The sequence below is a fragment of the Pleurodeles waltl genome, chromosome 12, assembly GCF_031143425.1.
Source record: "Pleurodeles waltl isolate 20211129_DDA chromosome 12, aPleWal1.hap1.20221129, whole genome shotgun sequence".
NCBI classification, from domain to species: Eukaryota; Metazoa; Chordata; class Amphibia; order Caudata; family Salamandridae; genus Pleurodeles; species Pleurodeles waltl.
In genome coordinates this window covers 694780885-694805038 of record NC_090451.1, presented here as the reverse complement: position 1 = coordinate 694805038, position 24154 = coordinate 694780885, and the positions used below count along the sequence as shown (strand labels likewise).

At 44.0% G+C, this 24154-nt stretch overlaps 1 protein-coding gene across 2 annotated transcripts in view; it reads left to right on the top strand.

Annotated features, from left to right (window-relative positions):
- The first annotated feature begins 1934 nt into the window (after positions 1-1934).
- The window catches only part of SRRT (serrate, RNA effector molecule), an 87123-nt gene continuing 64903 nt past the window's right edge, over positions 1935-24154 (top strand). For both annotated transcript variants that reach the window (XM_069215568.1, XM_069215567.1), the window contains exons 1-6: positions 1935-2058; positions 9781-9922; positions 12411-12539; positions 13017-13163; positions 17690-17878; positions 22065-22234. In XM_069215568.1, coding sequence (XP_069071669.1) covers positions 9804-9922; positions 12411-12539; positions 13017-13163; positions 17690-17878; positions 22065-22234 — 754 coding nt within the window. In that variant the 5' untranslated portion in view covers positions 1935-2058; positions 9781-9803. The remainder of the gene's footprint in view (positions 2059-9780; positions 9923-12410; positions 12540-13016; positions 13164-17689; positions 17879-22064; positions 22235-24154) is intronic.

Genomic DNA, 24154 nt, shown 5'->3' with positions numbered 1-24154 from the left:
AATAATCACACAGGAGACTTCCAGGTCTCCAAAAGCGGGCGATAGCCTTTTGCGAACCCCATCCTTCCAGTTCCGCAGCAACATTTTTCTGGTGCAAAAAAGGAGAGGAGGGCATTGGTTAGTCTTAAACCTCAGGCAATTCAATTCCTTCATTGTATACAGACATTTCAAGATGGAGGGTCTCCATATGATGCCAGATCTGCTTCAGATGGGGGACTGGTTGATGCGGTTAGATCTCAAGGATGCATGTCTCACTATCCCCATTTGGCATCCTCACAGGAGATCCCACCAGTTCAGGTGGAGGGAAAGTTGGATGAAGTATTTGGTCCGGCCTTTTGGGCTTTCGTCAGCGCCTGGGCGCTTCACCAAGCTGCTCAAGCCAGTGGTAGCGCACCTGAGGGAGAAAGGGCTTTGCATGATCATATATCTGGATGATTTACTGATTATGGCATAATCTCAGGATTTAGTGAGCCAGCACGGCCTCATGACAAACTCGCTTCTACAGGATCTGGGGTTTGTCATAAAAGAGAAAAAATCGATCCTTGCTCTTTACAGAACAGTAGAATTCCTAGGATTTGTGATCAATTCTGAGACGTCCTACTTGATCCTTCCCAAGGTCAAACTTCGGGACATCAAGAAAGAGTTGCGGGTAGCCTTAGCCCAGCCCTGGCTCTCACTGAGGAAGATCACATGCATTGTGGGCTTATTAGCCTCTTCAATTCAGGCAATTTTCCCAGGGCCTCTACATTACAGAGCTTTGCAGACGCGGTGTAATATGGGGGGTTGTAGGGGTAGAAAAAGAGCATAGGCTCTTAAAAACCCCTAGCACTCAAAAATTTCGAAGCGCTGAGCGCCAAATGACTCGCGTGCAGCGAAACGCGCTGAAAAACAGGATGCGCGCCCTCTAGAGGGCCCGACGCGCCACCGCAAGTGAAGGCGCTCGAACTTCAAAAGGAGCATCCCGCGCTGCGGCAACGCGTCGTAGCAACGAGGTTGCTTCAACAAATCAAGCAAGTCTGCGATTGTATGCGTTTAACAAACCGAAAGGCCAAATACACACACTTCAAAACAGAAGACGTGCAGAGAGGCAGAAAGGTTATCTGTCACTAGGAGCAATGAAGAAAGAGGGGGTAATGACGTGTCTGTGGCCATTTATACTGTAACAGTCAATGGAGTGTCATTGGACTATAGTTGTTATGGCAACGGACTCCTGGGACTTGTGGTTCAGTTGTGTTTTTTTGTTGAACTTTGATCCTGCTGTATAGTAAAAAGTGAAGAAAGAACTGCATAATCCTCGTATCCGGCCCTGACATAGACTCCTGGCCCCGGTGTCCTCAATAAAATTTTAAATTCTTAATGTGAAGGCTAGCAAATTTTTCATTCTCTAAAATATAAAACTGATGTGATCCCACCTTCCATATCTATTTCAGGAAATTGTAATTTAGTATCCAGTCCTAGATTAATTGTGAAACTGGGTGATCTTTGTTACCCAGGGTTTCAAGAAATGGTTCTGTACATGATACATTCCCCTATGTCCTATCATCCACTTTTGTGATATAAAATGTGTCGGTAGGTAGCGCGGCGGCCATCTTGAAAGGAAGTTGAATAAGCTCAAAGTAGATTACCCTGCTACTCTGTGACGGGGAAATTACAGTCACCTGTTGCTGAAAGTTGGTTTGGGTGTTTTTTTCTGATCATATTTGTATTGCTTTAAAATACGCTATTATTTGTGCAACATATATGGTAATACCTATTTTGAAAATTCTAATTTTTCTTCATTGTTAACTCGAAGTTATTACATTTTCGTAGTATAAGAAATATACTTTGATATAGTAATGTTTTCTAGGCCACCTGGTTTTCGGCGTCGGGATTCGACCAGTTCCAACATGGCTGCCCCGTCGTCATCCGCTCACCGAGTTCCCGTGACTTATCCAGCGGGCGCGGCTTCCGGTCTCCCACATCCGGGTCTCGTCTCGGGTGCCCAGGCCTGCACTGCGGAGCGCGCGCGACGGCCGGAAGTCCTGGTCCCTGCTGGTGGCGGCTGAGGGCGCCGGAGAGGTAAGGCGGCCGCGGTTCGCTCATGGCCCCCCCCGGGCCACGCCGCGCCTCCGTTCGAGCAGCGCCGGCTCTTCCCTTTCAGCAGCCCAGCTCCCTTTCGCTTCCTCTCTTGTCGTTTTCTGGTCCTGCAGCCCTCATCGGCCCCCGCATCCCTCCCAGGCCCGCCCTAAGCCGGATTGTGTTGTTGTTCTCCCCCCCCCGGCAAGGACCCCGCCGGTGCATTCACCCTCCCAGGCCTAGCACCCTGCCCGTCGCTGCTGCCCCGTTCCTGCGGCTTCCCTGGCCATGGAGCTTTTCACCCAGCCGCCCTTCCCATCACTGTTGTCTCTGCCTCCGCGCTGCGCCCCTCCGGCCGTGGACAGTCCTCGGCGCCACGCCTCCCTCCACCGTCACCTAGTGCCAGACAACATGTCAATCAATAGCCCTCGCTGACCCGAACCCATCCCTGAAACATTCTGCGGTACTGAGGTTAGAACTGCCTCCTGTAGAGTAATAACTTGGTGAGTAAGCTCAGCCACCCCCCAGCACAAGCCGCCAGTCTTCTTAGTGCCCCTTTCTGGTCCAGGTACCCACGCGTGCAAAGCTCTCGAGACCTGTAACTAGTTTCCCATTCGCCCCGCCGTACAAGTTGTCTTAAACCTCAATGCCCGGCACTTCTGACGTTGTCTTATGTAGAATCTAACTTTACAGTTTAGTAGGGTAGCCGGAGTGGCTGCGGATCAGACTTCATGGCAGACCCCTCTCTGCACAGCCACAGGAGCTCCATTCTCTCTGGCGGGAGGGTCAGTGGTAGCCAATCAAGCCTGACCGTGAAAGAACCAAGGCGCAGCGCGAAACTGAAGCAAGGCAAGCATGTTGTGAGCGTTCACTGCAAGGCACAAGCTTGGCAAGTGGTTGACTCCCACGCTTTCGTAGGTCGCGAGGCTACATAGTACAGCTTTACTACACGGGAGCCCTGTAAGGTTCTCCTTCCGTTAACTCGCGGCTCCATTTGTGAGCTGTGCACTTGCTCCTGACGTTTGTTTGTTTTCTGTGGGTCACATATTCAAATCGTCTCATGACTGTCAGTTATCATACTTCTGGCGTTAATAAATTAAGGTCCTTAAGTTTGTGAAATTGAAGTTCATAATTTTCAGCGCATTAACGCATAAAGTTCAATCACGTTTCTTGGGAAAAGAAAAATGGTACTTGGGCAGAAAACTGTCAGACTTTGACACGTCAATGTGAAGGGTCGTGGAGCAATATCCATATTCCCCATGTTAAATGTCTGGAAGGGAAAAGGTGGCAGGAGCTTCGCTGTCAAAGTAGATAGGATTTTGCCATGACATTCGCTGGTTAAGTGCTGGTTTTTATCTGTTGGCAGAAGGATCTGTTTTTTGTTGGTCTCAGGTGTGAATATTTGTTTATTTTTAAGGTTTAAGACTTTTTTTTTATTGCTATTTTGGATATATCCAACAAGTACAACCACCTCCCATTTACATCCAGAGGCTGATGGGGTAACTGCATGACTAATCAACAAGTGGGAAATAGGGAAACGGGGGGGGGGGGGGTGATAATCAGGACGCAACATCCAGTGACGGCTAAAGGTACGTTTTTAGATATGTAGGAATTGTAATAGAATTCGTCCATGATTAATAACAGGGAAGGTATCAGGTTCCATACATTCCACCCAGGTCCAATTAGGTCTGACCATTATCATTACGCGTTAAGAGGAAAATACACAAATATACTGGGTACGTCAATTCCTGGAGCTCGTCCGAGTGATAACGAATACAAGGTCCCCATGTCTTAGGAAGGAGTGGCATTGATTATGTCACTGCTGCCGTAATCTTCTCCAGACCCAGTAAGCCCCACAGTTTATGGAGCCAGTCTGCGAAAGCTGGGAATGAGTCTTGTTCCCCCATCGGGAAAACAAAAACTGTTTACAACCCCCAGCAGCTATGTGATGGCGTGGCCTTTAGCACACGTAAGAGGATATGTTTGGGTATTCGTAACCTCAAAAAGGATGTTGCTGGGGAATCAGGGAATGTCTGTCATAAATCTAATCTATCGCTTGTAGGGTGTCTCAGGAGCAGATTTTGGGTAACTGCCTCAATATCTATGCGGGTAACTGTAAGGAAATGCCTTCTTGGCATGGTTACCCCCTGACTTTTTGCCTTTGCTGATGCTATGTTTTGAATTGAAAGTGTGCTGAGGCCTGCTAACCAGGCCCCAGCACCAGTGTTCTTTCCCTAACCTGTACTTTTGATTCCACAATTGGCATACCCTGGCATCCAGGTAAGTCCCTTGTAACTGGTACCAAGGGCCCTGATGCCAGGGAAGGACTCTAAGGGCTGCAGCATATCTTATGCCACCCTGGGGACCCCTCACTCAGCACAGACACACTGCTTGCCAGCTTGTGTGTGCTGGTGAGAACAAAACAAGTAAGTCGACATGGCACTCCCCTCAGGTTGCCATGCCAACCTCACGCTGCCTATGCAGTATAGATAAGTCACCCCTCTAGTAGGCCTTACAGCCCTAAGGCAGGGTGCACTATACCATAGGTGAGGGCACCCGTGCATAAGAGTATATGGTCTGGGAGTCTGTCAAACACGGACTCCACAGCACCATAATGGCTACACTGAAAACTGGGAAGTTTGGTGTCAAACTTCTCAGCACAATAAATGCACACTGATGCCAGTGTACATTTTATTGTAAACTACACCCCAGAGGGCACCTTAGAGGTGCCCCCCTGAAACCTAAACCAACTACCCGTGTAGGCTGACTGGTTCTAGCAGCCTGCCACACATGAGACATGTTGCTGGCCACATGGGGAGAGTGCCTTTGTCACTGTGGCCAGTAACAAAGCCTGCACTGGGCGGAGATGCTATCACCTCCCCCAGGCAGGAGCTGTAACACCTGGTGGTGAGCCTCAAAGGCTCACCCCCTTTGTTCCAGCACCGCAGGGCACTCCAGCTAGTGGAGTTGCCCGCCCCCTCCGGCCACAGCCCCACTTTTGGCGGCAAGGCCGGAGGAGATAATGAGAATAACAAGGAGTCGTCACTGGCCAGTCAGGACAGCCCCTAAGGTGTCCTGAGCTGAAGTGACTCCAACTTTTAGAAATCCTCCATCTTGCAGATGGAGGATTCCCCCAATAGGGATAGGAATGTGACCCCCCCCCCCCCCTCCCCTTGGGAGGAGGCACAAAGAGGGTGTACCCACCCTCAGGGCTAGTAGCCATTGGCTACTAACCTCCCAGACCTAAACATGCCCTTAAATTTAGTATTTAAGGGCTTCCCTGAACCTAAGAATTTAGATTCCTGCAACTTACAGAAGAAGACTGCTGAGCTGAAAAAACCCTGCGAAAGAAGAAGAAAGAAGACACCAACTGCTTTGGCCCCAGTCCTACCGGCCTGTCTCCTGCCTTCCAAAGAAAGCTGCTCCAGCGACGCTTTCCCCAGGACCAGCGACCTCTGAATCCTCAGAGGACTGCCCTGCTTCTAAGAGACCAAGAAACTCTGAGAACAGCGGCCCTGTTCAACAAAGACTGCAACTTTGTATCCAGAGGAGCAGATTTAAAGACCCCTGCAATCCCCGCAAGAAGCGTGAGACATGCAACACTGCACCCGGCGACCCCGACTCGACTGGTGGAGAAACAACACCTCAGGAAGGACCCTCTGGCGACTCCGAGACTGTGAGTAACCAAAGTTGTCCCCCCTGAGCCCCCACAGCGACACCTGCAGAGGGAATCCCGAGGCTCCCCCTGACCGCGACTGCCTGACTCTAAAATCACGACGGCTGGAAAATACCCTGCACCCGCAGCCCCCAGCACCTGAAGGATCGGAACTGAAGGATCGGAACTCCAGTGCAGGAGTGACCCCCAGGAGCCTCCCCCCCCCTTGCCTGCCTGCACTGCTGAAGAGACCCCTTGGTCTCCCATTGAATCCTATTGCGAACCCGACGCTTGTTTGCACACTGCACCCGGCCGACCCCGCGCTGCTGAGGGTGTACTTTCTGTGTGGACTTGTGTCCCCCGCCCTACAAAAACCCCCTGGTCTGCCCTCCGAAGACGCGTGTACTTACCTGCTGGCAGACTGGAACCGGGGCACCCCCTTCTCCATTGAAGCCTATGTGTTTTGGGCACCACTTTGAACTCTGCACCTGACCGGACCTGAGCTGCTGGTGTGGTGACTTTGGGGTTGCTCTGAACCCCCAACGGTGGGCTACCTTGGACCCCAATTTGAACCCCGTAGGTGGTTTACTTACCTGCAAGAACTAACATTACTTTACCTCCCCCAGGAACTGTGAAAATTGCACTGTGTCCACTTTTGAAATAGCTATATGTGTTTTATGTAAAAAGTATATATGCTATTGTGATTATTCAAAGTTCCTAAAGAAGTACTTACCTGCAATACCTTTCAAATGAGATATTACATGTAGAATTTGAACCTGTGGTTCTTAAAATAAACTAAGAAAATATATTTTTCTATAACAAAACCTATTGGCCTGGATTTGTCTCTGAGTGTGTGTTCCTCATTTATTGCCTGTGTGTATGTACAACAAATGCTTAACACTACTCCTTTGATAAGCCTACTGCTCGACCACACTACCACAAAATAGAGCATTAGTATTATCTCTTTTTGCCACTATCTTACCTCTAAGGGGAACCCTTGCATTGTGTACATGCTATTCCTTACTTTGAAATAGCACATACAGAGCCAACTTCCTACAGTAACCCTCTGTCCACAGCGTTGCCCAGGAGCTTCCTGGCAATCCTTGCTGGGGTATGGTACCAGTAGTGGGCTATTTTAAGTAACAACTCCTTAATAGCCATGTTGGGCGCTGAAACATGGATGCAGTGTAATACTGCACTCCACTTGTGATCTGTAAAGGTGCATTCACATTCAGTCTCCCACCTACGTCATGTAGGAGTTGTGGTGGTGTGATCAGAAGGACATATATATCAGATAGGAGTTGTTTGTCACAGGTGCGGGTGAGCAGCCACTTCTCAAACTGTGTAAGGGGTCTTCTGGCATGAGGGTGAATAAGAAAATTAGGGTCATATGTACAAACACATTTTCCCATTGACACAGAATGGGAAAAACCCTTTGCTACATCTGGCCCTTATTTACTTGTGGTTCTCCAGTATTGATATCTTTCATAGATTCACATGCTTGAATCATCCCCGTCGTCGAGGTGGGAGTCTCATGGTAACTTAAAATACCTATAGCAGTAAATGTAACACAGTAGGCCCTAATGGCTCAACTAGGCACTGTTATAGCCTATCCATGTCCTATATATATATATATATATATATATATACACTTGAGCTACAGCCGATGAGGCTGTTTACCTCAGATTTTCTACTGCACGTCATGTGAAGGGAGTCTCCCTCTGCTCAGTTTATTCTTCTGACAGGATTATTTTCTCTTGGAGAACCCAGCTATGCAGTGGACAATAGGCAGTCGCGGTCAGGGGAGCCTCTGGATTCTCTCTGCATGCATCGCTGTGGGAAGTCCAGGGGGGTCGTCTCGAGTTACTCACAATGTCGCCTGGGACTCCTCCCTGTAGTGTTGGTTCTCTGGGGCTCGAGCCAGGGGGCGGCGGGTGCAGAGGGTGAAGTCTCACGCTTCCAGCGGGAAGAGTGAGTTCTTTAAAAGTTGTTGCTGTTTTTGAACAGTGCCGCTGTTCACTGGAGTTTCTTGGTCCTCCGGGTTCAGGGCTGTCCTCTGAGGCTTCAAAAGTCACTGGTCCCTGTCTGATGCGCCGCTGTGCAGGTTCTTTGAGTCTGGAGACAGGCCGGTAGGACTGGGGCTAAGTCAGTTGTCTCCGTCATCTCTGCAGTGCTTTCAGGTCAGCAGTCCCTTCTTGTTGTAGGTTGCAGGAATCTGATTTCCTGGGTTCTGGGGTGCCCCTAAATACTGAATTTACTGAAAATCTGGGTTCCCTATAACTGGTGTCTGGGGTAAGATGGGTGTGGACAGGCCTTTCCGTGGCTCGTAGTACAGGGGAGATGTAAACTCTAGGTGGGTGGTGCGCTTTCAGTAGCCATAGGACATTCTATCAATAAAGCACCAGTGTTTTTCCGTACACGGTTGTGGCCATTCCACCATGTAGCGCAAATGAACTGCTTGATAGTAGCTCAGGAGATGTGGGACCCCCAACCCTCTCTCCGCCTGCTGTACGTACACCTTCGCTTTTGACATACTTGCCACTCCCAAATGAGGCTCTGCAGCTTATCCAGCAGCCGTGAGGGAGGGTGCAACGGTAGTGTCTGCATGACATATAGTACCTTCGTTAAAAGTCTCATCTTAACTGCTGCCAAACGACCCAGCCAGGAGGCCATAGCCCTTCCATTTAGCCAAGTCTGACCAAGCATTCAGCAGGAGCGTTGCATAGTTGTCTTCTGCTGTGGAGGGTGACATAGAGTGGATATGTAGATCTAAATAGTTGACCCCCTGCTTGGCCCTTCTGAACGGGAAGGCGGCTTCCAGCAGGGCTCTGTCGGCTTCAGGCACAGTGAGATTTAGAATGGAGGCTCTATGCAAGATGGTTTTTGATGCCGGATATCCCCCCAAAGCTTGTCAGTTTTTCAATGAATGCTGTTTAGGAAAAGGAGCAAGACATCATCTGCATAGGGTGCAAGTTTGTGTGCTGTACCCCCTGTAGGTATGCCAGTTATATGCAGATAGCAGCGTATTTGTTAAGCAAAAGGCTCAGTGTATAGGACAAACAATAATGGTGATAGGGGACAGCCTTGTCGTGTGCCACTAGAAATGAAGTGTTGGGGCAAGGTCCTGTTAATGCGCACCATAGCCCTGGGTGATACATAATTGTATTGCACCCACTTACAGAACCACGGGCCCAGCCCACATCGAGCCAGGACTGCGTGAAGGTGTTGACTGTGCTCGCCATTGCATGCATTTTCTGCATTGATAGGAGGTGGGCAGGCAGTCAGGAGCACTGTCGTATCCAGCAGGTGGCAAAGGCGCTTGGTGTTGGTCTCTGCAATGCCTTTCGGGGATCCACCCCATCCTGCATTTGAGGGGCCAGTCTCTTAGCTAAGATACTTGTGAATATCATTCCACCATGAAGAGTTGTGTTACTCCCTACCACAGAGAAATGGCATTTTTGTTTAATGCTATAGGTGTTCCTTAATGTGTAGTCAAGCCTTAGGAAAGTGTTATTGGATCAAACCACCACTGAAGGGTTGACTTCTCTGACGTCAGTGGAAACATTGGTTCAGTTGATTGAGGTACAGTAAACCAATGTCTCTGAAGATATGAAATGTGATCCAATATATTTTGTCCAGTGGAACTGCAAACACACTTTCTGCCTTGTGACTCAGAACTTCCACTGACTTGCATAATCCTCCTGAAGATCCAGTAGAGATGAGGGCACGAAGCGAAGTCTGTTCCATTGGTTCTGTGGGAAAATCTTGCTCATTGAAAAATCGTAAATGAGTGACATTGGAAGAAAAACTAATGGCTTGCTGTGGGCGGGTTGTAAGCCTACTGAATTGTGAACAATGTGTCTTGCTGCGGAGCGCATGTACTGTGTATTTGAGACCTAAAAATAAATGTTTGGCACTGAAATGGGAATGTGAAAGCTGGCAGTAGTGGAGGAAAGGGTTATGGATGAAAAGGTGAGGGTGGGAACAGCCATGCATTAACTCCTGGTGTCGGGGTTTCCTTTAACTTGATCCATTAGTAGTGGTTTTCTAATCCTTTTCTGTCCACAAAGATTCTTTGGAAACTCGGGGTGAGATGGCTGACAGCGATGACGAGTATGACCGTCGGCGAAGGGATAAGTTCCGACGAGAGCGCAGTGATTATGACCGGTCCCGGGAACGCGAAGAGCGACGCAGAGATGACTGGAATGACAGGTGAGCTGTCTGTCGGTGTGCTGTAAACCGGAGAGTAACATGCAATTCATTTGTCTGGAATACAGGTTCAGTGAAATTGTTACTTGCCAAGGAATAGGCTGGGGAAACTTATCGGAGTCAATTTAGCAGTTAACATTGTAATGATTATAAAATGCTCCTGTTTACTTGGTGATAGTGAAATCTTTGTCAGTAGTGCTATTTACAGTTGAGCTTGTCTTTCCGATATTTACCCTGACTCGTGCTCTATAAATCTGTCTCAGTCCTACATGTCTATTCTCTGTGAATTGTCACCTTTCCTTCTTGGATTCATTAGATGTAGCCAGTGCTACAGTTCTCTAAATGTTTTCTCTTGCTTGATCTGGTTGTTGGAATGTTTCGTTTTTGAGGTCATCATGTGATGTGGCTATTCTCAAATAATGGATTGTTCTGTGATGCGCTTAGTGACACTGTTTACTCTGCCTACCTAGCATCTGTAGTCTGGATGGGAAGTTATCAGACCGCTCAGTGTCACAAGGTTTGCCCTACTGTATGCTCTGGCGTGGATTTGGTGGAGATTTAGTTAGTCTTCACTTTGGGTGTGTAGTTTTGGTAACAATAAGAAAATGTGTTACGAATTAGTAGTTTTTTACTGGACTTAAACGTTCGTACATTTGAGTATTTACTGACTACATTAGACATTGTCCAAATTTGGTTTTCTTCAGAAGCTGTTAAGTTACAGCAGTCTTTTGCTTTCTGTTTCTTATTCCTGTATGTGGTTCTTATTTTCGGCTTTCTGTAGCACTTTTCACAAAATAACTTTACTAAAATATGTGTCACAAAGCATTTATGAAATGGCTATAAGTTGAACCGCACTAATAAGAGAGAAGAAAAACAACTGGTACCAAACTAAACAGATGAAAGTAAAATTGTTAATTTTTAATACAGATTAAATGGTTAAAATGCTATAAAGCTAAATTCCAGAGTCTTGGAAACCATACTCCAATGTAGAGGGGGGGAGGGACATTCCTTTCTGGCATTAATCCTGCACTAGCCAAAAGTTAATAGCTGAAGGAGGAAGTAACCACAAGGAATGTAAAGGTTGGCACAACCCAACCTAGGCCACAGTCAGTGAAGCTGTCCACAAAGCCACAAGATGGTGATATTGAGGGCCTGATAAAACTAGTCCCCTAGGTCCCTGGACAATAAACTCCTAGCAGCCACAGGTCCCAGCTCTACTAAGTAGTGCCCCGTCCCCACAGGAAATCAACGACAGCGGAGGCAGACTGCGTATAGGAGGAGCCAGCTGCTGCTCAGTGGCTGCAGCTCCTTTTTTGGTGCTCCCTGGGAATTGTAATACCTATCCACAGGTCTTGGTTCTTTTGGGGTCGCTGTGCAAGGAAGTTGTACTGACCACAATAAACCTTTCCTTGAACTGAATTGTATCTCGTGGGGGCTGGCTTTTTTCGGTTGCACTTCTGTACGAGGCTGCTCAACCTATGACATTTCATTTATGGCTGCAGGTAACAGACCAGTGTTCCAATCCCATACTGCTCTTAATTCATGCAGATAAAATTAATTCCTTTAGGAAGAGAACTAGCAAGCCTCTACTTTCTCAGATGTGGGATAGTTCTTGAAAATTACCTCTTGCGTACATTAAGAGCTTCTTAATGTTGGCACCTATATGTTCCTTGGGTTTGTGTATCAATGAAAAATTTCTAGGCATATGCCATTGAATAGTGACTAGTGATTTTTGTAGTTAGTCTCGTTCCTATGATTTATTTCAATAATGAGGACCACGGTCTGACAGTTCTCACTTACCATAATATATTGAAAGCCTTCCTATATTATTTATTGCTCAAGTGAATTTGATCAATGCATGTATGTGTGCAGCATTTACCAAAAGCAATTACATTAGCTAAAGTTGTTTTCTGATGGCAAAGGTAAAGTATCCCTTTATAATGAGATAAATATTCACATGTTATACCTTCTCCCCTCCAATAGTATTGGAATTCACCTTATTGTTGCTATTTCCTTGTTTGTTCATTTGCCTTTGTTTTATAAAGTTTTCAAAAAAGACATATTACATTTTTAAAAAGTGGAATAAAAAAGTTTGGGATTTGGGGGAATAAGACCAGAGCAGCAAACAATCTGGAAAGTTTCTTGGTACATGTTCACTGGGAAGGCTTGGCACACTTGTGAGTCATCTGTATCAGGAAACACATACAGCTGATAAGATAGCTCTGTTTGTGTTGTGGCTGTTGGCAGAGAGATCTGTAACATTTTCATGGCTTGTCTGAATCCTAGTGGCGTAATTTAGCACGTCCTTTTGGAGCTCAATTAAACAATCACTGTTGCATTGAGTAATAACATGTTACAGTGTTTGAGTATTCAGTGGGTTGTTTGTTGTTATTGTTAAAAATGTGGGTATTACTGTTGTGCAGCTGGAAAATGTTACCTCTGTGATCCGCTTCTAATCCCTCTCCATGCTTTTTATTTCCTGCACCATAAGGGAGTGGGACCGGGGTCGTGAGAGGCGGAGCCGGGGCGAGTATCGCGATTATGACCGGAGCCGGCGGGATCGTTTCTCTCCACCCCGCCGTGAGATGAGCCCTGTACAAAAACGCATGAGACGAGACTGGTAAGTTTGCTTTCTAGAGTTAGTATGACTCATTTGCAGTGTGTTTATACTAGCCACAGACCGACCTACTGATCTGTATAGTTTTTGGAAGGTTTTTGTCCCCTGCTCTTGTGTTTTTTGATGTTCGGGTATGGAGATGGTAATCTTCAACGTACACACTGTCAATTTGAAGTTTAATTAGTGTGCAATTTCAAGTACAAGATAAAGAACATAGTATTTTGGGCTGGGGAAAAACAACTCTTCAAACTTACAATGGTCTCATGTTTGTGTCAAGTTTATACTCGTCTTACATAAATGTTGCATTTCCTGCTAGGCCCTATCCTGATTTGCCAAGAATGCTTCAGCAGAAAGCAGAGCACCTCTGTTAGTTTTGTACTTGTACCTCTAGGTTGTGTCCTCATAGATGGGTGGCATCCCACATGTTCTGGGCACGTTATGTGTCTGAATAACTTGCATGCTGGTTTGTTTCCTCTGAAGGGATGATCATGTTACTGATCCTTACCACCCTGGCTATGAGGTACCTTTCGGTGGAACGGCCGGTGGTCCTGCATACGGGCCCCCTCCCCAGTGGCCTCATGGTGAAATGCATGTCCTTCAGCACCACGGGATTCCAATTCAAGCCAGGTGAGTGTACTGTGCCTTCTCTGATTGTTTGACAGCTATTAGATGATGGCTGTAGGGATTTTCCAAATGCTAAACTGCTTGAGAACATGCCCTTGTTTGTTTTTAATTGTCTTTTAGAATATAAACATAGGCTAGTTTCATCTGATAATAAATGCATAAACCTAACACGTAAGATTTGGACCAGTAGTTTGGTTTGCGAAGGCCAGTTGTGTATATTGCAGGAGATCAAATAAGCTTCCTAAAGTATTTCCTTACACCATCCACAAATGTGGAATCTCAGTGTGACTGGTTAGCCATGGACTGCGTAATTTCCATGGTGCAATGGAAGCATCCAGTGCACAATGAGAGCCAATATTAGGAGTGAAATTACTCGTTTGGTGAGGAGGAAGTGTGGTTATGAATGTGCACATTTCTGTGCATATATTTGCAGGGGGCGCTGATTATCCTGTGCCATATAAAAATGTGAGTGGACTAGAGCATCTTTTTATTCAAGATCGCTCCATGCAGCAATAAAAGCCAACTTCTCTTGTCCATAGATAATTAGAGCCATTGCTCAAAGCCATTCAGGGCACCATTACCCTTGGATTTGTATGAGCCCTTACCTTGCCCCTAGATAAATTCTTTGTGTAGTTGGGCCGCTCTTCTGACATACTGCCTGTCATCCTGTTGGAATGAGACCCAGTGTAGAAATGCATCTAGCCCAGTCTTCAGTAGATGCCCTAGGGAGGGGATAGATAATGTCATCTGTTCCTTTAGAACGAAAAAAGGTTCCTGTATATATAAGCCACAAGTACCAGGAGTGGATAGGTTCTGGACCCAAACATGAACAGCATCCTAAGGTTCCCAGGTGGCTTTGTATGTAAAGGCGCAACATGTCTGGTAGGGATATGTTCCCATGCATGTAGTATGGTTCCACTCTTTGCCCAAAAGGTCAGAGCTAAATATATTATCTCAAAAAGTATCTCCTATAGATATGTTCCCCGTATGAGTGCCTGTGTTGTTTATTTGCAGATTACACATGTGGCACTGCACACACTCAAATTTAGGCCTTATATTGTAACTTATATTCGCCACCGCAGGTTGCATCAATGTTGATTCATTCTAAAAGGGGTGGGGTAAAAAAAAAAAAAGATGTACTGTTTAATGGCCAAAGCCCCCATTCTGGCAGGCTGGTGGCTAACAAGACTATAAATGCGAGGCCTTAAATGCTGTTCTGCATTCCATTTTAACCTGTGGCGCTGCTATGCTTTCGTAAATATGACTATCACACTCCAAAATTCATACCACGACAAATTTCAAACCTCCAAGGTTTATCTTTGGTGATTCCGCTCTGAGGTTGATCTTGCAATAAGGCAGCATCGCCCCATCAAACGACCTAACATTAGTTCGGCAGAGTAGCAAATAAGTAACTGGGACCATTCTACAACTGAGTTCTAAATCGGGGGGAAAAAGTTAAAAGGCCTGCGGTACAGAATAACTCTTATATGCCATCATGGCTCTCGATGCCAAGTCCCAAATCAGAAATATTTTAGATCCCAAAAAAATAGCAAAATTATAAGAGATGGGCTGAATCCCTATAGGAAAACCCTCCAAAATCTGGCAGATCCACAGAATCAAAGGGTTTTAATACATAATTCTTGCATGAGAAATAAAAGAACTGCAGTTTCATCGTGGCTTGGTTAAATGTAACCAGTGTTGAGCAAATCTTTTAACATGTCACATCGAAGTGCATAACTCATCCCACTTTTTAAGTATTGAGCGATGACTTGGAAGTTCAACTATCATGGAACATTTCTAAACTATTGCCCCTACACCATTGAAAGACTGCTAAGCTCAACAATGGAACTATAGCATAAGATCCTGGAGAATCTGCAACATTAGGGATATGAAGGAAATCATCAGCCTTAAGTGCATGCAAAGGAAAAAGTCTTCTACATGACTTGTCTTAGCTTCTCAAGAGCCTGGAGGGAGAGATGTGCAGAGGAACAAGGCAGGGGGGAGGAATAGATAGACGGGAGAGAAACAGCAGATAGTTACTGTACTCGGTACCCTATCTCCACTATCTCCTTTGAACAAGCCTGTGTCCTTGTGTAGTTGACTCTTCCTAAAAGCAAATCTTCAGGCTGCTTTCTATCACCCACAAAGCTTTACATGGAACAGGACCGCTTTTTATCAGAAACAAAATAACCAAATACATCCAACAAAGAAACCTCCGCTCAAGATTGGCACCCCGCCTTAGAACACCACCCTACAAGAAAAAGACTATAGCTGGTACATCCTTCTCCGTCCAAGCAGCCAAACTATGGAATTCATTACCCCCAAATATAAGAGCCACAGATAACTTTCTTGTCTTCAGAAAACTACTCAAGAGTTGTCTCTTTCCTTCGTAACCTCCATATTCAAACAACCATGAACTACATATGCCTTTGTTGACAAATATTTTTTTCAGATTGTGTATTTCTAGTTATGTATAGTTTCTTTAGAAAATATGTATCGCTACTATGTCATAACAATAAACTACACACATACTCTTTAAACCTTTTTAATGTATATTTACTCACGGTTTAAATATATATCTGTGTGTGTATGTGTGTGTGTGTGTATATATATATATATATATATATATATATATATATATATATGTGTTCTTTGCTTAACATGTTTATAGGTCATTGCGTAGCTCCTAAATAAGTTTTTATATAGTAAATACTTATGGTTCCCTGCTCATTTTATCTCACAGTGATCAAATGTTTATTATCATAGGTATCTGGCTATTCAAAAATTGAGTAAAAATAAATGTTAGAAAAGTACACTTATTAACTTCAAATATTACAAATCTTGAAAGTCTGTGTTTATACAATACATTTCTTCTCGTATTATACCCATTATTATATTCCTTGGACATATATTCCTTTACTGTGCACTTACATATCTATTACTGTAATCCTACTGTACTAGAGAAAATAAAATAAAAATAAATCTATAAATAAAATTCAAATTATAAATCTGAAAAAAATATATTAATAAAGAATAAATATATATATATAAAATAAAACATTTTTACTCTCTTGTAAGCTTTACTGTCTACCCATCACCATATGTCATGTCTCTATCAATCTATCTTCCATTCCCACTCTGACTCATCCAAAATCTGTTCTACTACTCATCTCCTAAATAACCTGCCTAAGCTCTTATCCCCCTCTTCCACTTCTAACTCACCCAAACCTCAGTTTACTACCATGATCTCCCAAACAACCTTACTAAATTCTCCCTCATTTATCTCACCCTTAACTCATCCAAAACCCCTCCTGCTATATGATCTCCCTAACCCTTTTCAGACTATGCCCTCCATCTCTCCCAAGCCTCATCCTACTACTGTAAACTCCCAATTAACACTTCTGGATTCTTCACTCCTCCATTACTCCAGTCAATCCAACTTAACAAACTCACATATTCGTGGCTCAAATTAACTCATAATACTACTAAAACTGTACTCATATTTCCCTATACTAATCCACTACTAATTCCTTTTGGGTTCTGGAGTAGCGTGCTACTTGCTGAAAAGCGCTTCGACGCCTCGTAATGGGTAGTAAGCGCTTCATAAAAACTATTACAATACCAATCTATTATGGCCTCCATCTGAGAACAAAATGGTTTGCAGTTGACACGTGGATCAGTGCCTGGGTTTGCATCAACTTTTAGTTCTATAGTAAAATTTGGGTCTAAGGCACCCAGGTGGCATTACAGCACAGCATCAGAGTGAGTCTGTAGAATTACCACAGTTGCTGTTGGGCATTTGGAATTCGCTTCTTACCTAATGGCAGAAATGTGACCTCTTTAAAGTCGGCTGGGGTTAAGACCCCCGGCTCACCTGACAATCCCAACAAGGTATAGGAGATTTGCTTTACACTTAACTTCTAAAGATGCAGGCAAACTAGCAAAAAAAAAATCTGCAGCTAATGGTTTCCCGCTGCTCTCATGTTTTTTTTTTTGCTATGTTTTTAAACTTCAAAGTAGAATCTAAATTTTCAGTACTCCAAGATTTGTTAACCGTTATCTTCCATCACCTTGTTACGGGCAGATAATTGATTGCCCTAATCACTTATCAGACCTGAAGGATTTGACCCAGATCTTTCAGACTTTTTATCCGTTTAGAGATTAACCATGCCCCGCTAGTGTAGTTGACTTATCTGCCTGCCAAACATTTAGCTTTCAGTAAAGGTTGCTTGTTGTAAATTGACTGCATAATTATCCACGTGTCCTACTTCATTTACGCTACCTATGTATTCACAGTAAACACCAAGCTTATGCCTTTAGACTTAATTAAATCTATAGTTTTAGGTTGTGATTCTAGCCTAGTCTGCTGAGATTGTCAAACAATGTAACTGCTAAAAAAAAAAAAAAAACTACAGTTGATAGAATGTCTTACTGAAACCAAGAAATCAAGCTCTATCTAATACTTCTGACACAACAAAATCGAGCTAATTATGCAGTAAAACTGATGCCTTTCCTTTTTGTTATGGCAGATTGGGAAATCTTGCAGAAATGGACATTGGGCCTCCTGCGCCCGTCATGAAGAGCTTCAAGGAGTTTCTTCTGTCCCTAGATGACTCTGTGGATGAGACTGAGGCTGTCAAACGCTACAATGACTACAAGCTGGACTTTCGACGCCAACAGATGCAGGACTTTTTCCTTGCACACAAGGATGAAGAATGGTAAGACCCACCTGAATCTCTGTGCCACTGTCCTTGCCTCCTTCTATCCCTACTTTCCCTTACACGTCTTCAGTCACGAGAAATGTTTGCATACCTGTGCTCAGAATTTTTTCCTCTACGCCTGCATCCTAGCAATCTGTTTAACAAATTTAAAATGGTTAAAAATCCACTGTGGTAAGGGGGTGCAAGAAGTAAGTTTGATTTCTCACAAGGATGTTTCAGTTGAACACAGCTTCTATGCAGACCATATGTATCAGTGACCAATTTCGAAAGAAAAGGAAATAATCTCCATATTGCCATCTAGGAGTTGAACAATAAGAAATCTCTCCTAGCAATAGTTTGTCCTAGGAACTGGACCCGTTCAGTATAAACATTAAGTGCCTACAGGGCTAAACTTGCCAAAGTGAGTGTAGTCCCATGTCACCGTGCTTTTCTCTCTTAAAGAGAACTAAAATAATTGCCATGTGTATGTTACACGGAACTGCCTTCTTTGATTTTTAAATCCCCTAGTTGTTGGTGTTTTATTGTGTTGCTCCTCACTTGTCTCTCTGCATAGGGACGGCAGGAATATTTCATGTACAACTGGCACGCTGCCAGTGACAGTAATGCAAAAAGCAAACACCAGATTTGTTACTTACATTTTTAAAACCAATACGTTCTCCCTGCTGAACAGGCCCTCTTTGTATAAACACCAAGGCTTCACAACTAGCCATGCAACTTCTTCTTACACTGTGTCCTTGACCCTGATGAGGTCTTAAGCTACACAGCTTCACATTAGGTGGTCTGTGCTTGATTAGAGTTTGTATGTTTTTTATTTTTTTGTGAACCTCATTGGGCTACATTGTAAAAGAAGCTTCACTGTAATGTTGATGGGTAGGGCCTGACGTTTCCTAACCTGCGTAATCTGCTGTGGTGATAATACGTAGGCTCCAGGAGTCCTACTTGTAATGGAATATTTCACCCTCTTTCCTACTCTTGAATTTTTTGAGCTTTTTTTGTGTGTGTCAAGAAATGGATAAGTGACATCTCAGGGCGGCGATAATGAAGTAGGTTGAGAGGAGGGTGACGACTTGAAGAGGAAAGAAGATTGAGCGTAAAGGGGACCGATGTGGCATGGAATATTTGGACTATGAAGGTATAGTGGTGGTGGTATGGAGGACATAATGGCATGTAACCAGGGAAAAAAGAACAGCTAAGGAGGGAGAAGGCGAATAAGAGGGTCAATAAACAGGTGGGAATAGAGAAAAGAGGTTTAATATTAGGAAATGAGTGGAGCTAGGGGTGATGTTATATTTGGGGGTTTTAGAGTTGTCTATATAGTGCATGAATTGTGAAAAGGGGAGAAGATGATTACCAGGTTTATTGAAGCAGGCAGATGAGGACCTAGGACTGAAGGGGAGGTTTTGAAGGGGTCAGTTGAGGAATGAAGATAATCGGTGCAGTGGAGTGAAACACAGAATGAAGTAGGAGAGCGACCTGGAAAAGTAGTTTATGTTTGAGATGTAACTCAAAAGATTGAACGTTTGTGCACCTGGAGTGGGAATCTGATGTTGCACAACGGCATAAAATATTAGCATGAGACAGGGATACATTACTTTAGGGTTCTGGAACAAATTATTGAATCTTTGTGCAATTTTGCTTTTGAATGTGGAATGTGGAACTTGAACCATGACCTGGTGTGAACCACTTTGGAGCACTACTGTAATGGGAATTCTAGCAAGAGATGTAGGAGCCCAGTAGGACTGTATTATCCAGACATTTCTCAGAAAGCAAGCTTCTGTGACTAACCTTAGCATGCTCTTTGGAAAAGTGACCTCAATAAAGGTGGAGTTAGGATGCAGCAGTGAAAAACTTATGGCTAATCAGGCTTTGCGGGGGGTGTGTACTGTCCACACATACCTGGCATCGCCACATCCTGATGGGGTGTGGCAAGTGTTTGTATTGTTTCATATTTAGGAGGTCACTTCAAAGGTGTAACTTTGATGGAAGGCATGAAAAATAGTGTTGAAAATTGAGGGGATAATTACTTGTTGGGAGGGGTTTTGAAATGTTGTGCCAAAGTGATAGTAACATAGTTATAATCCCTACAAAGCACACAAATCAAAAGCCCCTAAATTTGTGCATTTTATCCAGCTCTTAACAATTAAGATACACGCACGTCTGTTCTTTGAGATCCTTCTCGTTGTTTTCCCAACTCAATCCCTCCTCACCTGCAGATTTCTCTCCTAATTTTATGTTGTCTTTGATGATGTAAATGTTTAATGACCACTTTTTTCCCCTTAAAAGCCAGAAAACAGGAGCAGATTTTGCCGCCCACGTCCTGAAGCAGTTGTGCCACCTTTGGTGCCCAATTTTTCGTTTTTTATTTCACTTTTTTTTTTAGCCAGATAGGGCATGCACTGCGCACAATGCAGTGTTTAGATAAAATAAGTGTTGAGGAAGTAGATAGACAGCTTGGAGACGGCAAAACGTTTTGTAACTCCCAAAAAACTGAAGAAAGACCGTGTTGCACACGAAACCAGCCAGTCGGAGGCCCATAAGTATGAAAAACATATTGCTTATTATTTGTCTGACTTCGCCTCTAAATCCGCAGAATACCGAAGGTAAAGATGGAGTAAGAGGTTTTTTCATTTTTCTGTTTGTTTACTTGCATTGACTTTAAAGCTGTGTGTTAATGCTTTTTATTTCCTGGCAATCTATACTGGTGTGATTGGTGTGGGCTTTTTTTTTTTGGTTTATGGATTACTGGGTGAGCTCAGGAGAGTGTAGCTTGGCATCTGATTTGACTTCACAAAACTATTTTATCAAAGTTTTTTGTGCCTGCATGAGGTCCCAACACTGCATCCTGACTCTTGTAACACTGAGCCAGATGTTCTGCTAGGCCAGGAAATGTTGTTTTGTCTTTTGTAGCTCTCACGGTTCACCAATTGCAAAGCATAGCAGAGTTGATGTTTAAATGTATCTATTCCAAGGGAACAGAATACTTCTTCCTGCAGCCAGGGGCATGATGATGGAATCAGGATTTGACAGATCCTCATATAAGTAGCAAATTGTGGGAGGTAAACAAGCGCAAACCCTTATTTCCCCATCTCCCTTGTTTTGGTTTCTCCCCTATAACTGTTTGTTTTTAAAATGACATAATTAGTTTCTAGTCCTTCTTTTTTTTTTCTTTTTTTATTAAATAACTCTCCTTACTATTACCTACCATTGAAAAGTGAGGGGAAAGGCCAGATAAGTGTTTTTTTAAAGACAATCCTAGTGTGCTCCTTTTATTCTTGCTATATTAACTATATTGTCCTGTTTGAGTTTTTTTTATTTTCACTGTTTCTGCACGTTTTTAATTACCTTCTGTACTTCTTTGACGCTTTCTATTAATAAATGTTTCCTTGTGTGTTATCCTGCACTTACTGCTTCTGCACCCCTCTGCATTCTATCCCTAAGCAGTTTCTAATTAACATTAAGTCTCCTATGCCATAGGAAATATTGGTCTCTATTCCAGGCTGCTACTCTAACATATACTTTGGTGGCTGAAGCAGGGCTACTTATCTAATTGTTTGAAGGTACAGATCCAGTCTGGGATTAGTGATTCTTTCTCACTGTATATCTAGCCTTTGGTCATCTTCCCCATATTTAAGTGGAAACTTTCCCAAAAGGTGTAGAATGATCTGCAGTCATTTTTTGCCCAGTGGAAAGGAGGCACTCTGAATTAAAGCAACATTTTCGGTCATTAGCATCTGGGTATCTTGGCACTGTGGCAAAAGGGGAGTCTAACTTGCATTGGGACCTCATGAAAGAGCATTCTTATCGTGGATGGGAAAAGTGGACCACGGGGTGGGGGAGGAGGGTGTTGCAAGACATTCAGTTGAGGATGTAGATGGACTAACGTGTCTTTTAAGATCGTGTGTGAGTGGGTGGGACATTGTGTGTCCATTGCTAAAGGCAAACCTTTATGTGAGGAATCTGATTTTTGTAGCTCGCTGCTTTTATGCAAACAGTGTTTGTGAGCCCAGCAAACTGAGTGGTAGCAAGTGGTCTCCGCTTGGCTCTACAAAGAAGTTTACCTCAATTGTATAAAAATAAAGTTTGATTATTGCAGTGTCTCTTATGGCTTAACAAGACTGTCTTGTCTGTTTGCTATATTTTCCTATGTTTTAACTTGCCCCTTCTTTCCATTTCTGCTGCAAAGGTTTCGATCCAAGTATCACCCAGATGAGGTGGGCAAACGGAAGCAGGAGGCGGCCAGTGGCCTCCGCAATCGCCTCAATGTCTTCATGTACCTGATGGAGAACCATTGGTTTGATAACATCATGCTTGACCATGATAAGGCCACTGCCATTATCAAGCTACTAGACGCTGGTAGGTACCAAGCACTTGTCCCACATAATAAAAGCCAGGCTCATTGTAGTAACAGGAAGCACAGAATTGCTATAGGATTTTTGCAATAGCTGTTAAATGGAAATTTTTCCCCATAAGTGTTTGGCTCCAGTATGTTTGGGGGAGATTAAACCAGGCCATCTGATATTGACTTGCAGGGGGTGGTGTTTGGGGGTGGCTGTGAGATTTGAGGTTCTAGGTAGAGAGGGTCACTTACATCCAGTTCTTATTGTAACTTCAGTATAGTAATTTGAGGTTCTGGTGATTGTGTGCAGCCTCTGTTTACTTCTAGACCACAGGAAGGCAAATGTCTTCACATAAGTACGTCTTTACATGATCACAAGATTATATTACACAAGGGCAGTCTGCTACAAGAAAATTAATATGCCAAGAATCACAGGACCACAGGGTGATGAATTTGCTCTGAATCAAAGGAAGTTTAGATAAATCTGGGACTTGACCTTGGTTCCCTGATTCCAAAGAAGCTGTCGGTTTTGGCTACTGCCACCTAGCTTGCTTGGCACCAACAGTTGCCATTACCTCCGGAGAAGCCTCAAGCGAAAATCTCAGTCTCAAAGCTAACTCACATCTTTCACACTCAAACCCCCTTCCTGATACTATCGGTACTGAAGTCTGCTTTGAAGCTGGCACCAAAACATACGAACTCCTGTCTCAGCATTGTGTGGCACAACAACGCCCATTGACCTTCTGAAAGACCTGTCAATAGAATCTTTACTTTCGACCAACCTTTGGCAACATTCTGGCTTGACTTCCATCCACACCCTTTGCCCACCAAATAGAGGAGATAATCTTTTGAAAAAAACATCTTGGAGGAGCCTCCAACACTACTCGTTCCCCAAACAACATAGGCAGCAAGACACCAGCCCCGCACAACAGCTTCCATAAAGGGCCATATCTCAACTAGAACCGGTGCCGCACAGGTCCCCTTCATCACGTAGCTCACTACAGCCCCAACAGCCTGTATGATCCAGCACCCCATACATTCATCCAGGCCCACTAGAGACCGGTGATGATCCATGAAAGGATATAACGCTGACTGTGAGGAAATCATTTCTCATAGTTGGCATTGTATTAAATGGTGTGATTGTGTGACCTCGCCATGTAACACTTTTACCACTTGCCTGAGGACCAGTAGGATTAGTTGTTAATCCCTCTAGCTCAGTGGTTTCCAAGCTTTTTAACGCTCCCCCCTCTTTCAGAAGTTTTCACAATTATTTGATAAAGATGACAATGTTTAAACATGTCTAGACCTATTTAAACATTGCAGTTAAATACTGTGGTCTTTTTAAAAAAATGCAGTAACATGCTTCTTCTTAAAACAAAGGCCTGCTATCTGCATAATGCTTCTTTTGCCACGAGTCTGGCACCCCCACTGGGATCACTTGAGGCCCTCTTAGGGGGGCCCGACCCCCCCCCCCCCCCCCCAGTTTGAAGACCTCTGCTCTAGCTCAACTGTTGGTAGCTTTGGCTCTGATGAGCAGAGCTTACACAAAGGAACAGCACCAAAACAATTGAAAAAATTTTTACGAGACACTTAAGAAATCAACACCAATTTATAAAGGTAGACTGTATTTTTATGTGTTTTTAGACAAAAAAAATGAAAAATATTCCCACGAGTTTTCCGGAGATATAGATTTTGTAAAGTACAGTAAAATGCACTTTTTACTCAACAGCGAATAGGCATTGACAAAATCAACACATTTTGAATGTTTTGGACCAAAAACTTTTGGCTAGTTGTATTGTGGTCATTTAGTTACTTGGGGCAACCAGCTCCAGAACAGAGCCAATCGGAGGTACCAGCAAGGTCCTTAGAAACAGTTATCTCAGCAGGTGAAGCAATCTTCAGTCATTTCCAGGCACTTTAATCTTTTGCTGAGGCTT